The following is a 17,080-nucleotide window of genomic DNA, read 5'->3' as shown; positions in this document are numbered from 1 at the left end:
TTGAGAATGATGGCCATGCTGCCTGGATATGCAGTGCAAGCATTTATATCTAGTCACAGGCCCAGAGGTGAGGCAGAGGAACCGAGCCAGAGGTCGAGAGAACAATATATTACCAGACCATGGCGACGAGAGGGGTGGGAGACCCCGAGTGGCACTAGGTCAGGGACTATTAAGTATTCCCCTCACAATGTTTATTTGCATTCTGCTGCTTGCATTTCTGCATTTGCATGTGAATAGCACAATACAGGTGCAATGTAAAAACGAAAACCAGGGATGGAAAACCCCTTCGCAGACTTGGCACTAACTGAGACCTGAGACTGACATAGCGTTTGGGTTTTCTATATATTACCCAGCCCCTTCCTACTCCACCCCTTAAGATCCCTTGGGAGAGTGTTGAGAGGTTAAAGAATTTTGGCAAGATTCGTAGCTGTAGGCTGCCAAATGCTGGCTGTGCCATCGCCCTGTTTGAGTGAGGGCTTTGTGTGGGCGCATTCGGGCAGCCCGCATTCCAGGGTCAATGACTGCCATAAAATGCCATTGTGAACGGTTACATTCCTGCCCTGGTTGCAGTCTTGGCAACAGAAAAGAGAGGCAAAGAGAGACATAAAACAACACAAACTAGCAGCAGGTACAGTAGCTGCTCCCTGGGCGGCGGAGTAAATTTGCAACAGCGTAGAAATGCACCACATCTGAGCAGCCTCAAGTAGTAGCGGTTGCAGCGCTCTGGCAAAGGCGTGAGGGAGCTTCACCAGGGGAGCAGCGTAGAGCTGCAGCGTTCCGAGGGCAGCGTCCTGTGGGGCGGCTCCCTAAGAGCAGTGTCCAGTGGTGGCACTGTGGTGGCAGCTCCCTGAGATCAGCGTCCAGTGGTGGCACTGTGGGGGCAGCGCCCTGAGAGCAGCGTCCAGTGGTGGCACTGTGGGGGCAGCATCCAGTGGTGACACTGTGGGGGCAGTCAGGGCTTTAAGTGGGTCAGGTCTCACCGCGTCTGAGCACCGGCAGTTTTTAGGTCTCGCCTGAGCCAGCGCTTTAGCGCTGCTCTGGCGAGAGCTTTAGAAAGCGGGATTTGGAAGTGCAAACTAGTGCTTTTCAGGCCGCCAACTACAGTGCATGGGCGCCAGGCGCGTGCACCATTTGTCAGCCTGCTGATCACTTTCGCGGCCGCTTTGATGTTCTCAGTGAGCCGCGCGGCCACTGAGAACATCAAAGCGGCCGCGAAAGTGATCACCATATGCCAGCCTTCCCTGTGTTGCTTTAGCACTCACCGTCCCCCCCTTCCATGTTACTGTGTGGCTCACTTTCTCTTTCATGGCCGCGCGGCATTAATTTCACGGCCGCGCGGCCAATGCTTGTTTCTTGAAGTTCCCATTGTTGAAATGGTGAGCCCCAAGACACTTGCAACTCGCTATGTTACTAACATGCCTTGAATTTTTGTTTCTACCCTTCCCCAGCCTGCTACTTTGCGCAGCGCAGGCTTTCACAGAGTGAAAAACACTTCTCACCTCGGGCGCAAGATCATGGTGTGGAAATACTCTGCCTACTCTCCCCCTTGGCAATGTGTGCTCTGTCGCCTGCAAGGTTCTAACCGATGTTAATAGCCCAAGCACCTTTTGCCACTGCACTTACCCTTAAACCCTCCTGCACGAGCTCACCAGGCCCACCTGCAGCCCTCTCTGCTGCCAGGCTGGCTATGCCCTCTCCCTTCGGTGTATCAAAGCACATACAGGCAGCTACCGAAAACTACAACAAGCATTGGCAAAGCCAATCACTCATGCTTATAAAAGCAATGGACACCTATTGACTTTGCGAACGCATTTGTCAATGCTGTTCCGCATCAGCGAAAAAAAAAAAAAAAATGATTTCCAATGCCGAACATTGGCGAAAAAAAAGTGCAATGACGTACAAGCACTTGCATGATCAGGCATGCACTGCACATGTATAGGTCAGCACAGTACGGCTGCCCGGCATGATGTCTGAAAACGTATATCTGACCACACATACATGCATATGGCAAGGTGTAGTCATTGTTTTTAGGTCTCGCCTGACCCAGCGCATGCGCTGGTCTGGCGAGACTTATTGAGAGGGCTCCAAAAAGTGCTACCAGGCCAGCCTAGAGCCACAGTGCACGTGCGCGGGCGCGCGCGCCGCGCTTTACCGCGATTACTTTCACTTTCGCGGCCGCTTTGATGTTTGATCGCGATCATTTTCACTTTCGCGGCCGCACGGCCGCTTGGCATAGCCAATAGGTCTCGCTTTTGGGACCTTATAAGTATTTAGTTATGCAACTGTTGCATGGCTAAACACTTATAAGGTCCCAATAGGCGAGACTTATTGGCTATGCCAATGCTTGTTTTATTTACCATTCAAAGATGTCAGAAGCCTATTTTGGAGCAGTAAATAACAAGCATTTGCAATGCAATAGGTCTCGCATTTACACGAGTTTACGCTATTTGCATTGTAAATGACAATGCCTTTTAAAATAAAAGGCATTGTTATTTGCAATGTCATTAGCTCAAACTCGCGTAAACGCGAGACCTATTGCATTGCAAATGGTTGTTTAAAGGAGGCCTCGAAACGGGTCTCTATCGGGCTCTGTTTTGTGCCCTGGCACAGACGGTCCTTTATTTTTCGAGCGTTGTAGGGGGAAGGGAAATCCTTGAAAGAGTCATTTTCTCTCTGGATTTCCCTTCTCTTTTTGAAACTCAGGAGCAGCAACATTGTCGTGGTGTCACCAGGGCTTTAAGTGGAAGCTTTTTCAATCTTAATACAAGCCATAGTTGCTGCTCATTTATCTTATGCAACTAACAACCATTGACAAAGCCCATAGTCCTGACTTGTTGTAGATATGATGTTACTTGTATCATATATCTGGATGCAATGACAGAAACTGCAAAATACCAGTCGGGCAGCACACTATGCTAAGCACAAATTTTTAGCTTACGTGTTTTTAAGCCACGCCCTAATTACTTTGGCCACGCCCCCTTGAGAGACCCCCCAGATTTTCATCCCACTTAAAGCCCTGGGCGCAGCGCCTTGAGAGCAGCATCCAGTGGGGGCAGCGCCCTGAGAGCAGTGTCGAGTGGGAGCACTGTGGGGGCAGCGCCCTGAGAACAGCGTCCTGAGGTGACACTGTGGAGGCAGCGCCCTGAGAGCAGTGTCCTGTGAGGGCAGCGCCTTGAGAGCAGCGTCCAGTGGGGGCACTGTGGGGCATGAAGTTGCAGCTCCCTGGGAACAGCATGAAGTTGCAGCACCTTGGGAGCTGCATCTTAATGCTGCAGCACCTTGAGAGCAGCGCGAAGTTACAGCACCCTCAATCAGAGCAGTGTGAAGTTGCAGCACCCTGGAAGCAGTGTGAAGATGCAGCACCTTGGGAGAAGCGTAAAGTTACAGCACCCTGGAAGCAGCTTGAATTTGCAGCGCCCTGGGAGCAACGTGTAGTTGCAACATCCTTGGAGCAGCGTGATGTTGCAACATCCTGGAAGCAGCATAAAACTGCAGCACTCTGGGAGCAGCATGAAGTTGTAGCACCCTGGGAGCAGCGTAAAGTTGCAGCACCCTAGGAGCAGCGAGAAGTCACAGCACCATGGGAGCAGTGAGAAGTCGCAGCACCCTGAGAGCAGCGTGAAAGCGCAGCACCCTGGGAACAGTGTAAAGTTGCAGCACCCTAGGAGCAGCGAGAAGTCACAGCACCATGGGAGCAGTGAGAAGTCGCAGCACCCTGAGAGCAGCGTGAAAGCGCAGCACCCTGGGAACAATGTAAATTTGCAGCACCCTAGGAGCAGTGAGAAGTCACAGCACCATGGGAGCAGTGAGAAGTCGCAGCACCCTGAGAGCAGTGTGAAAGCGCAGCACCCTGGGAACAGTGTAAAGTTGCAGCACCCTCGGAGCAGTGTGAAAATGCAGCACCCTGGGAGCATCTTGTAGTTGCGGCACCCCAGAAGCAGCATGAAGTTGTAGCATCCTGGGAGCAGTGTAAAGCTGCAGCACCCTGGAAGCAGCATGAGGTTGCAGTGCCCTGTGAGCAGCATGAAGCTGCAGAATCCTGAGAGCAGAATAGAGCTGCAGCACCCTAGAAGGGGCAAACAATTACAGCGCCTTGGGAATAGCGTAAGGTAGCAGCACAGGAGAGCAGCATAAATTTGCAGCACCCTGGTAACAGCCCTGGGAACTGTGTAAATTACTGACTGTCACCAAGCTGTAACCCCCGACCTTCAGTCGAGAACGGTACATGAGCTAGTCATTCTCCGGTAGTGCTGCATGAGTCTGGAACTCCTTACCTCCCTCCCTTCGCCTAATAACCTGCATAGCTCCTCCTATTTGACTGGCACCTTGGTTAATCACCCTCGACCATACTTAAGTACTCTCTCCACCAGGATATGAACTACCTTCATTACGCCACTCCACCATCTTAATCGATGCTTGAACCGTGTATAACCCGTAACCAGCTGCTGCATTTGTCCTGGTCGCAGTAACTTGCTGTGCCCGTGTGTCCTGCTACTGTTGAAAAGCATACTGATGCCTTCAGGCCATGCCCGCGTTATATAAAAATTGCAAAAATAAAGAAAGAATTGCTGGGATGGGGTTAGGGACAGAAGTGAGGCAGCCTGTGGCTGCTGAGTGGCCCTAGATCAGATGTGACACTTCCTGCCACCTTTGAAACCAACAAGTTCAAACGGGTATATCTGATCCTGCACTTAAACCCCTGAAAGCGAAACCGCAAGTCCCAGAACATCATGCTATGTTGGCTAAACTGGCTGCATAACACGAAGCCACTTGGTAGCAACGGCCGTGTGCAGCAGGGTCGGATTGGTAAGGAGGGCAATGGGCCGGTATCGGAGATGCAGCCATGGGTCGCTTGTTTGGCCGGTGTGGTGGCCAATTTAGGCTGTGTCTGTGCTGTCTAGATGCCGCCAGCGGCCCTGTGGGGGCCTGTGCGGCCTTTCCGGGGGCAGGTGGTACTCTATTACCTCCCTTTTACCAGCGGGCTGGAGGTGTCAGTCCCAGTTTCTCGCTGGGCTTGCCCATTAATGTATGCAGATTGAGCAGAAATAGCCTCACTTATATTCAGGTGTGGCTCACCAGTGTGAACTAATCCATGCACAGTGTCCTGGCAACATCTGCTTTTTTTATCTGAGTGAAGTTAAGAAAACAGGCCTCTTTTAGAGAAACCTCCCTTCCATCTTTTCATAATACTTAAAACACTGAAGCAGTGTTTTGCGAAAAAGCCCAATCCGCAAACGTGGATTTTTTTTTTTTTTAGAGTGCCCGAGCCTATTTTTGATCCCAATCCAACCCTGTTGTGCTGGTCACACGTGCGCGTGCGCTAGGTTGCACCACATAGTACGCACTTTGTCACTTTTGACCAATGCTGAGGCCCTTCCACCGGCAACCACTGTGAAGAGACAGAACTGTCCAGGGCGACCCCTTCCCTATAAGCAGGAACCTCCCAAATGACGTGTAAAACCCCAAAGGACTAGTGCCTTGAAGAAAATGAATCACAGTAAGCACTGTGTGAAGATCCTAGCCCAGCTGTGCCCCAGAGCTGCCATTGGCATCGATAAACCCCTCCCCGCCACCCAGCTCCTTAATCTCAATCAGCAGAATTTTGCACTGCCCACAAATCGCCTAGGCCTGGGCGGTGAACTCCGCTCCGTTCACAGAATTTGCTGAGTTTTCTGCACTCTGCAGAGTGCAGAAAACTCTGCTTTGTGTAGTACAGCTGAGTTTTTTCCCTGCTCATACTCGCAAATGGTAAGTTGGCGATCGCGAGCTGCCGCTCGGGTAGAATTTCTACTCGAGCGGCAGGAAAATCAACACGAACGGCAGTTTGCACTGCACTCTGTCACTTGCAGAACTCTGCAGAGTTTTTTTGTAACTTCGTGGAGTTTTGTGTTGTGAAACTCTGCGAACTACGCCCAGGCCTGAAACCGCCACCTTCGCAATCTTGGTAGTGGCGCCTGCTTCTCAGACTACTCACAGTGCTCCCACACTTCCCATTTACTACTAGTTTCCATACTGCCTACCCATGCCAGCCCCTCACACTGCCCACCTACGACTAGCTGCTCATGCTGCCTACCGGAGCCAGCTTCTATCACTGCCCATTGCTGCCAGTTGATCACACTGTCCACAACTGTAAACTCCTCCTACAAACGCAAGCTCATCACTGTGCTGGTTGGCTTCTCACAGGCCCCAAAACGACCAGATTCTCACATTCCTAACTGTTACTCCTCACTCTGCCCACTACTGCGAGCTTCTCACACTGCCCACTTCTGCATCTTCCTAACACTGTCCGTTACTGTAAGGCCGTCACGGTGCTCACTACTGCAAGCTTCTCACACTGCCCGCTACTGCCAGGTCCTAACACTTCTTGTTACTGTAAGCACCTCACACTGCTCACTATTGTCTTCAAACTGCCCATCATTGCCAGCTTCTCACACTGCCCGCCACTGCAAGCTCCCCACAATGCAAGCAACTTCAAACTCCTCACACTGTCCAATACTGCAAGATGCTAATACTGCCTGGTACTGTACGGTCCTCACACTGCTCACTGCTGTAAGCTCTTCAAACCTCCCATCATTGCCAAATTCTCACATGGCACGCCACTTCACGCCCTCTGCACTGCAAACCTCTGCATACTCCCGGCACTGTCCAATACTGCAAGCTCCTAAGACTACCCGTTACAGCAGGGTCCTTACTCTGCCAACTACTGTAAGCTGTTAAAACTGCCCATCATAGCCTGCTAGATTCTCACACTGCCCACCACTGCAAGCTCTTTACATTGCATACGATTTCTGCTACCTCTTCACACAGCTTACTGCTGCCAGCTTCTCACGGTGATCTCAGGCTCCAGCTACCCGCACTGCAAACAGCTGCTCCCGACACTACACTGTCCACTACTACTGTGATTTCCGCACACTGGCAACTATTGTGCGTTCCCCTCATGGCCTACCATTTCTAGCCTTAGTGGTAATATCACCACACTGGCCACCACTACATTGATGCTCACACTGCGTGCCTTTTCTAGCTCTGGATACTGCCCACCACTGCATGCTGCTCACACTGCCTGCCGTTGCTAGCTTTGGATTCTTCCCACCACTGCATGCTGCTCACACTGCGTGCCTTTGCTAGCTTTCGATTCTGCCCGCCACTGCATGCTGCTCACACTGCAGGTCTTTTCTTGATCTGGGATACTGCCTGCCACTGCATGCTGCCCACACTGCAGGCCTTTTCTTGCTCTGGATACTGCCCGCCACTGCATGCAGCTCACACTGCGGGACTTTTCTTGCTCTGGATAGTGCCCGCTACTGCATGCTGCTCTGGGTACTGCCCGTCACTGCATGCAGCTCACACTGCGGGTCTTTTCGTGCTCTGGATACTGCCCGCTACTTCATGCTGCTCTGCTCTGGGTACTGCCCGTCACTGTATGCAGCTCACACTGCGGGCCTTTTCTTGCTCTGGATACTGCCCGCTACTGCATGCTGCTCTGCTCTGGGTACTGCCCGTCACTGCATGCAGCTCACACTGCGGGTCTTTTCGTGCTCTGGATACTGCCCGCTACTTCATGCTGCTCTGCTCTGGGTACTGCCCGTCACTGTATGCAGCTCACACTGCGGGCCTTTTCTTGCTCTGGATACTGCCCGCTACTGCATGCTGCTCTGCTCTGGGTACTGCCCGTCACTGCATGCAGCTCACACTGCAGGCCTTTTCTTGCTCTGGATACTGCCCACCACTGCATGCTGCCCACACTGCGATCCTTTTCTTGCTCTGGATACTGCCCGCCACTGCATACTGATCACACTGCGGGCCTTTTCTTGCTGTGGATACTGCCCCCCACTGCATGCTGCTCACACTGTGGGCCTTTTCTAGCTCTAGATACTGTCCGCCACTCCATGCTTCTGACACTGCAGGCCTTTTCTTGCTCTGGATACTGCCCACCACTGCATGTTGCTCACACTACCACCCTTTTCTAGCCCTGGATACTGCCCACCACTGCATGCTGCATTGCAGCTCCTCACAGAGCGAGCCATTTCTAGATCCAAGTAAGGCCCACTGCCGCAGCTTCTCACACTGCACATTGGTCTAAAGCGTTTCCCAAAGTACACTTCACACTGCATATTTACATACAAAAGTACTGAGGCACACAAAGGTAGCCCATACAATAACGCTGGTTCGTAACTACAGAAGTTGTACAAAAGCAGTCCAGATAGATTTTTCTTCTCTTTATTTTTCAGTCTTTTCGTACAAAGCAAGCACACTGGCAGCCGACACGTGTTTCGTCCTATGGACTTTTTCAAGACACGCAGAAATGAGATGTCAATAAAAGCTGGGATAGATCAGAAGTAACTGGTCCCAGTAACATCTGAACCCACTAACAAATTCCTGTGTCCGTACAGACGATCTGTTCTGTAATGCCAGCCAAATGCAAACAAAGACTCATCTCAGATTCCCTTTCAATGCCGGACGTCCGAGGCTTAGCTAGGATAAGCACCCATCACGGCTTTTTGCTGGAAAACGAACCAAACCCCTCGATCTGGGCTGGACCTGTTTCAGGCCTTGTAACTCTCCAGAAGCAGAGACTCTCTCGCTGTGGTCCCGATACCTGCCCTCTGTGGGCGTTTCACACTGTACTGCCCACCTGTGCACGCTTCTTCGCTTATTTACTTCTGTACATTGAGTCCGTGGGGCAGACCCACGAGACAATATCAAACCATTCAATCCATTTAGAGTTTCCCAAATGACTAAAAAACAGACATCGGAGAAGAAATATTAATAGAATCCGTGTAAACCTTACTTTTTAATGCACCAGTCGAAGTAGTAGGCTGGTCAGGGCTCATATTTTTGCTTATTATATTAATGGATTTTCTTGCAGAACAACAAGGCCCTCAAAAGAGCGCCGCGCAAGGCAAAGATGCCTTCCCTTGGGACGGTCCTTCAAGTGCTGGGAAAGTGAATCTTCTTTTGGGATCTCTTAGGATTCCTAATTTAAACAATGCCGTTTCAAATTTGCTGTATAGCATGCGAGTCGATTAAACATCGCTAGCCCAATCACAGCTGTGGTCACGAGTGATCAGGAAGGCGCCTTGTGTGCACTGTGGCGCTGGTGAAAAGTCCAAGCTTTGCCCACCAGGCCGAGCTTGGCGCATCCTGCCCGTGTCACTCCCACCCCCGCTCTGGGCTGTCATTATTCCGTCTGTGAAAGTAGGGCCGGGTTGGTTCGAGATTAAACGGGATATTTTAGATGCCTGTAAATGTTCCGTCTGCGACCGTCTAAATAACCCAAAATACAGTTAAAACGATCAGGCTTTCCCACTGCCCACAGCGCGAATGAAACCAGTCCTGGCTGGTGATAGGATCTGACTACCCATTCAGTCAACGGCCTCTCTGCTGGAGCCAGCAAACAGAGGTGCAATGCGTTGCCACTGAGCCATTGGTCTCGACAGCCCTTCCATATGCTCCAGTTCGCTCGAACACTTCGCAGAGTGGCGCCCTCTCCGGGCGTCTTCGCGGATTTGGGCGCTTTGAAACGGCTTAAATGTGACACAAGAGGCGTGCGAGTAGTCCAACCCGCATGAAACGACTGGCACTGCTGGATTCTACGTCACACTCCATGGTTGGGCCACACAGGTAAGTTGACTGGAGTCCACTCTTTGCTTTGTGATCGAAATTATTTCCAATTTTTAATTCAGCAATAAACAAATGGTTCAAATGTGAGAAGATGTCAGCGTCCTCCAAAGATTAATGGCAGCACCCCCGTCACACCCCCACTCACAATTTGCCATACATTTGTCCAGAGTACTTTTATAAACAGTGCATTATCTACAAACACTCTAATTCCGGTTTCGTGCGAAAAGTTGCTTGAATCGTGTACCTCACAAATTTATTCAACATTTTACGGGTGTTTGTGGGTACTTTTAATTATGAATATGTACGAGCGCCTTCGTTTATTTTCAAATGATATTTCTGATTCATATTTTATCAGAGCACTTAGAGCATATATATTCTATCAGTCCGAGAACACACACCTGGACTGCAATTGACACCGTTCTACACCATCACTGGTCCCTCACTGCCCTACAATATCCTGGACTCGACTGCGCCCACCCCCCCATCACTGGATCCGCGGTGTCCTACAAGGTCCCAACTCTGCTGAGCCCCCATCACTGGGTCCGCACTGTCCTACAATAACCAAACTCTGCTGAGCCCCCCATCACTGGGTCCGCACTGTCCTACAATAACCAAACTCTGCTGAGCCCCCCATCACTGGGTCAGCACTGTCCTACAATAAATAAACTCTGCTGAGCCCCCCATCACTGGGTCCGCACTGTCCTACAATAACCAAACTCTGCTGAGCCCCCCCATCACTGGGTCCGCACTGTCCTACAATAACCAAACTCTGCTGAGCCCCCCATCACTGGGTCCGCACTGTCCTACAATAACCAAACTCTGCTGAGCCCCCCATCACTGGGTCCGCACTGTCCTACAATAACCAAACTCTGCTGAGCCCCGCATCACTGGGTCCGCACTGTCCTACAATAACAAACTCTGCTGAGCCCCGCATCACTGGGTCCGCACTGTCCTACAATAACCAAACTCTGCTGAGCCCCCCATCACTGGGTCCGCACTGTCCTACAATAACCAAACTCTGCTGAGCCCCCCATCACTGGATCCGCACTGTCCTACAATAACCAAACTCTGCTGAGCCCCCCATCACTGGGTCCGCACTGTCCTACAATAACCAAACTCTGCTGAGCCCCCCATCACTGGGTCCGCACTGTCCTACAATAACCAAACTCTGCTGATCCCCCCATCACTGGGTTCGTACTGTCCTACAATGTCCCAACTCTGCTAAATTCTCAACCACGGGGACCGCACTGTCCTACAATACCCGGGATTTGTTCCACCCTCCATGGATGAAAGGTTCCTCAATGTCCACAAATATCCAGGACCTGACCGCGCCCTTCATTACTGGGTCACTCACTGTCCTACAATATTCAGCGCTCTACAGTTACCTCTGTCACCGGGTCTCTCACTGTCTTAAAATATCCTGGACTCGCGTGCACTCTTCATCAATGGCCCCTCACTGTCCTACAACAGCCTTTACTCTATCCCCATCACTGGCCCCCTCACTGTCCTACAACAGCCATTACTGTACCCAATCACCTGGCCCCTCATTGTCCTACAAAAGCCTTTACTCTATCCCCATCCCTGGGCCCCTCACTGTCTTACAACAGCCTTTACTGTACTCCATCACGGGGCCCCTCACTGCCAACATTATCTGGTCTCTACTTCACCCTACATCATTAAAACCCGCACTATCCTACAATATCCCGGCCCCTGTTGCACCCTCCCTCCGTGTCCTACAGTATCCTGGACTAGGCTGCATCCTCCGCCACTTGGACCCTCACTGTCGTCCCATATCCTGGATTCCATTGCACCCTCCCTCACTGGTCCCTCACTGTCATCCTGTGTCGTGGACTCAATTGCACCTTCTCTCACTGGTCCCTCACTGTCATCCTGTGTCCGATTGCACCTTCTCTCACTGGTCCCTCACTGTCATCCTGTGTCGTAGATTCGATTGCACCCTCCCTCACTGTCATCCTGTGTCGTGGATTCTACTGCACCCTCCCTCACTGGTCCCTCACTGTCATCCTGTGTCGTAGATGCCATTGCACCCCCTCACTGGTCCCTCACTGTCATCCTGTGTCGTGGATTCTACTGCACCCTCCCTCATTGGTCCCTCACTGTCATCCTGTGTCGTAGATTTGATTGCACCCTCCCTCACTGGTCCCTCACTGTCATCCTGTGTCGTGGATTCTACTGCACCCTCCCTCACTGGTCCCTCACTGTCATCCTGTGTCGTAGATGTCATTGCACCCCCTCACTGGCCCCTCACTGTCATCCTGTGTCATGGATTCTACTGCACCTCCCTCATTGGTCCCTCACTGTCATCCTGTGTCGTAGATTTGATTGCACCCTCCTTCACTGGTCCCTCACTGTCATCCTGTGTCGTGGATTCTACTGCACCCTCCCTCACTGGTCCCTCACTGTCATCCTGTGTCGTGGATTCTACTGCACCCTCCCTCACTGGGTCCCTTAAAGTCCTACAATACCCCGGACTCCACTGCACCCGCCATCGCTGGGCCCCTCGAGACCCTGTTAACTGTAAGTTCCATCACTGACTCCTAGTGTCCGTCACTTCCGCGTACCCAGCGGAAGCCTCCATCACTGCCCTCAGTGCCCTGGTGCCGCTGCACTCTCCGTCACCTGTCCCATCGCTGTCAATGGCGGACTCTGCTCTGCACATTCTGTCAGCGGGCCCCTCACTGTCCCGCGCTAATACTGCTAGACTCCACAGTTCATCACGCCACTGCTCTCCAAACCTCCCATGCTTCACTTTTTGCTGTCGCATTATCAGTGCCACTCCCCAAGCAACCACCAAGTTGCTCCACTCCAACAGCCAACCTTTGAGACTGATTTTCAGTGCTTTAAAGCTGCACCATAAGCGCTATACTGAAACCCTCTCACAAAACACAAAACACTGCTCTTGGGCGCGCGATACTCACTTGCTCGTTTTGGTTTTCGTCGGCGATCCCTTGGAACCCTTGAACATCTTGGAGGCAGCCGGGGGGTCTTGGAGGGTCGGGGGGTGGTTGAAGGTGCCCTCGGCTCGCAGGCAGGTCTTCTCCGTCGGCGGCAGGGCGGCGGACTGACGGAGATTGGCCGATGTGCGGGGACAGGCAGGCTCTCGATGGCCCCTCCCCGCAACAGGTGATTTAGAGATGTGCACCGCGTCTACCTGCAAAAAAAAATCTGACAGGTAAAACCGGTTCACAACGAAACAGAGAGCGACCTGGGCTGGGAAGAGACAGAGACTGGGGCCCGCCCTTCCGCCTCAGGGTCGAGGCTGGGCTACCGTGGGCCTAAAACAGCCTCTGCAATCAAAGTGCAGCCACGCCAGGAGCGGCGGCGACAGCTTCGCAGACTTGAAAAGCCAGGAGGGTTGGGGCGTATTCAGTCACATGCTCAGACTGTGTCTCAGACCTACAAACACGTGAGCGACATCAGTGTCTCTTCTGGCTGACTTTACCCCAAACCTTCCCGTACCTCAGGGGGCCAGCCTCACGCGCGACTGCCGTTCTGACCTTTCAGGGGAGTAGAGAGACTGACATGTGTCAGCCTCTGTCCCACTGACCTCTTGACCTGTAGGTAAAATTCTGACATAACAGCCTCTGTCCCATTTCCCACTGTTTTCCTTAGCACACGTCTGATGTTACACAGTCTCCGTGCCAGCTCTCTCGACCTGTCAGAGACACCCTAACATAGCCTGCATGTATGATGTCTCATACACACAGGGCACAAGTCCTAAACAAGCATTGAAAATGCAATAGGTCTCGCCTTTGATTAAGTTAAAGCCATTTGCTTTGCTAATGGTATTGCATAGCAAAGCAAATGGCTTTAACTTAATGAAAGGCGAGACCTATTGCATTTTTAATGCTTGTTACTTCTTGCAGCAATCTAGCACAGAAGGATGGCGTGTCACTGCTGATATCACTAGGCAGAGAGAGAGCTTTAGAGCTCATATCTCCTACAGGAAGGTGTGAGGAGGCCTCTGAAGCCCAACCAAAATACATGGCCTTTGAAAGGCACAGGCTTAACTTAGAGTTGATATTATATACATTAATGATTATTGCCCCATTCCACTCATGACTCAGTCAGAAAAGTCAAATACTTCACTTGAGCGTTTTTGCTACTCATGTGTCGCAAATCCATCATTTTCCTCTCCACTGATATCTAACCAATAGCCTTTGAGCATTGATGAACCTCCCTCCGTTCGTGGCTCAAGAGACTAAACATGGTGTTGTCAGCGGTTCTGTAACAACCTTTATAAGTAGTTTTAAGATCAGGATGTGTGCTGGGATGTGCCACATCTAGTAAAGTTACCTTACAGCCACCGTAAGGTTTGCAAGCTCCAGCTGGACTTGTTCTCTTGTGACTCCACGCAATGACTTTGAACACAGGAAGAGGCACCAACACAATACAACATGGTGATTAGAAGGAGCATCGGGACTAACAAAGACACTATTCTCCACAGAAAGTGTGATAAATGCCAGCAACTGACTCGCATCACCACTGTGCCTGTCAAAAGCAGAAACAGAACTGAAAACAAGAATTGGCAAACCCAACATGCCTAGCCTTGCCTGTACAATAGATATATACTTTTGCTTTTATTTGAAAATCTATGAAACAAAAATATAAAGAAAGAAAAACACAATGCCACCTAAACGTTGCTGACATATGCTTGCAATGTTTAGTTAAAAAAAATAATAGAATTTACAGTGCAGTACATTTGTTTCCTGGCCGGCAGGTGTACTTAAAACAGGTATATTCTAATTGGCCATAAAAAGTAATATTGGCTTGAAATTACTCTAACCTGAAGACAGAGACTGAACTATGTGTACAGGAGAAGGCATACACTGATTTGCATATAGTTAGTTCTCGCTTAAAGTGACACGGACGAGCAAAAAACCAATGGTTTGGAAAGCGGCCGGGGTATTTTATTACCAGTGGCTCACACTAATTCATGGAGAGACGATTGGAAACTGAGTTGCACATTTTGAGACACTGAAATCTGTGTGATAGGTCAGACCAGAACCAGTTGAAAGCCGTCACAGAAGTAAACACACTATAGCCCTTACGCCTCAGGCCACAACAGTCAATAAGGCCCTCTTTGTTGCTATAGGACCCTGTCTGAAGCTTAACAGGTAGAGGGTCTTTAACAGGCGTTACAGCCCTTGGCGGCAGGCTACAATACAGCCATCATTATTTTGAAACAAAAAATAGCTTTGAACAATGTTTTCAAACCAGTTTCCCTTGCACCAGTGTGATGAGTGAGTCTAAATCTCATCACACGTTAGGGGGGAGGGGGCAGAGGAAGAAAGTCTGTAATTTGCAGTAACAAAGTAGCGGCAAATAAAGAAAAGAAAAAGAATCCCACACGCAAGATATAATCAAAAGCTTACCTTTGAAGCCGAACCTTTGAAGCCGAGTCCTCATGCATAAAAACTTAAGTTTTATGCCGAGTCCGCCGTCAGGAGCCACGCAGCCGAGCCAAAAACAAAAGTCTCCAGAGTGCCATGCCGCCAGTAAAGCATCCAGTCCTACGCGTGCACATCTTCTGTCCCACCACGTGCACGCTTGGAATCCGTATTGATTCCAAAAGGCCCTTGCATGGCGAGAGCAGCACATGCGCGCTGCTAACGCCAGGCGAGACCTAAAAACTGTCATCAGATCACCTGTGTTAGGCAATGATGCAGCAAATAGTGCATTGCAAAATGGCTAATCATCCATGGGCATAATGGCTATCAGTGCACCAAAACTGCTCCACATGGATATGTCACCATCCTAAGAACCAACCAGAGCACTCCATTGACAAAGAAAGGATATGTGATGGGTCCAGCTACTTCATGCTGTGTAATCCATTTCTTCTGGCAATATTGTGCTTGGTGGATATGGCGTTCTGCAACGTTGAGTTTTTAAACACCAGTATTGTAATAGTGGATATGGAGGTACCATTCTGATTGTGGGCGTGCAGGTAGCACATGATTGTTGGGTTAAAGGGCCTTGTGGTGCATTTGCGGGTCTTTAGGGAGGACTGTAGATTCTTGGGCATTGACCATAGCAGCTCAAATTCTTAATTTCCCGAATAGGTTGTATTTTTTTTGTCGTAGGGCTGTGGATGCAGAAACTTTCTTCTGGGGTTATTGTTTGTCTTGAAACGTCACTAGCAACCTTGTCAGGTCTCTTTAATGCATTGTTCTTTTATAACTAGTGAGAGTTGGGGAAAACACTTTGAACGTTTTAGGGATGATGTTGCATCCAGGCATAATTCTTCCTGTGGCTTTGCATGATGCGTGTCCCTGGTGATCACACCGTCTTTTCTGGAGGAAGTGAATCTGGAGGCGGCAATATGCATGATGGGCTAAGACACAGCGCTATGAGTGTGGGGTTGCAAGCAACGCTATGAATGGTAGGTTTTGCTCCTTTTGATTAGTAGTTTACTTTATGGGTTCTTTCTCGTCAGCTGCACCCTCAAAAGACCAGAAACTGCCAATTTACCATTCTAAATCAGCAATGCAGTATTCTAATCCAGTGCAAGAACATTTTCGGGAAAGTTTCCCTTTCCCAAGAAATTGTAATGTAGTGTTTATATGTTGTAAATTGGTATCTCAACGCATTTCCGGCGGCTACTGCCATGAGGACGCTGCTGAAGGCAATAACACCTAGGAATGCTGCAGAAGTGCAATTGTGGGCAGGGCCCGCTTTTAGTATGTGTGGGCTGGGCACACGCCCGGGGTGCATGTCAACAGAGGGATGCCGGAGCATCCTGCAACAGGCTTCTTCCGGCGTGCCTCTAACCGTAAGGGCATTTAAACGCTGTTTCTGGAGGCTGCTGTTGCCCGTTTCTTATTTTGACAGCTATTATTTTCGTGCTGTCTCTCCTATACACCCCCACTCTGGTTTTGCCCAGGGCACTTTCTGAGCAGAGGCCACCTCTGATTGTGGGGGTGGGAACAGCACGGTGGTGAGTTAGGAGGCAGGTGTGTGTGGGGAGTTTGGAGGCAGCACTGTGATTGGTGGGTTTAGAGGTAGAGTTGAGACTGGAGGGCCCAATGGCAGCACTGAAATTGATGATGTAAGAGGTAGTACCGCTAATAGTGGGTTAGAATATATATAAGGAATTTGAAGACAGCGCTGGGTTGAGGGAATCACTGTGATTGTAGCAAGCGCTGTTACTAGCACTTAGTATTCTGAGGAGAAACGTGAGTAGTGAGGACAGCAGCACTGTGGTTATGACTCGATTTTTAAATCTGAGGATAAGAATGTGTTTTTTTTGAGGCAGCTCTAAATACGGTGGGTTTAGGGTTAAAGGTAGAATGGCGGTAATTGTGGTTTTTTATGAGCTTTGTAGGTGCAGAGGCTTTGATCACAACATATCAGATTTCAATCTTCCACGCCAGACTTATTTTTATTACAGGACATTCCCCGGAGTAGATACAAATGCAGTCATTCACCCTGGGGCTCA

At 50.3% G+C, this 17,080-nt stretch overlaps 1 protein-coding gene across 1 annotated transcript in view; it reads right to left on the bottom strand.

Moving 5' to 3' along the window:
- Positions 1-17,080, bottom strand: part of EVPL (envoplakin) — a 255,635-nt gene that overhangs the window by 120,773 nt on the left and 117,782 nt on the right. The window contains exon 2 of the mRNA XM_085616949.1: positions 12,561-12,793. Coding sequence (XP_085473075.1) covers positions 12,561-12,607 — 47 coding nt within the window. The 5' untranslated portion in view covers positions 12,608-12,793. The remainder of the gene's footprint in view (positions 1-12,560; positions 12,794-17,080) is intronic.

This window comes from Triturus cristatus, chromosome 7 (genome assembly GCF_964204655.1).
Source record: "Triturus cristatus chromosome 7, aTriCri1.1, whole genome shotgun sequence".
In the NCBI taxonomy this organism is placed as follows: Eukaryota; Metazoa; Chordata; class Amphibia; order Caudata; family Salamandridae; genus Triturus; species Triturus cristatus.
This window is presented reverse-complemented; position numbering and strand designations above follow the sequence as displayed.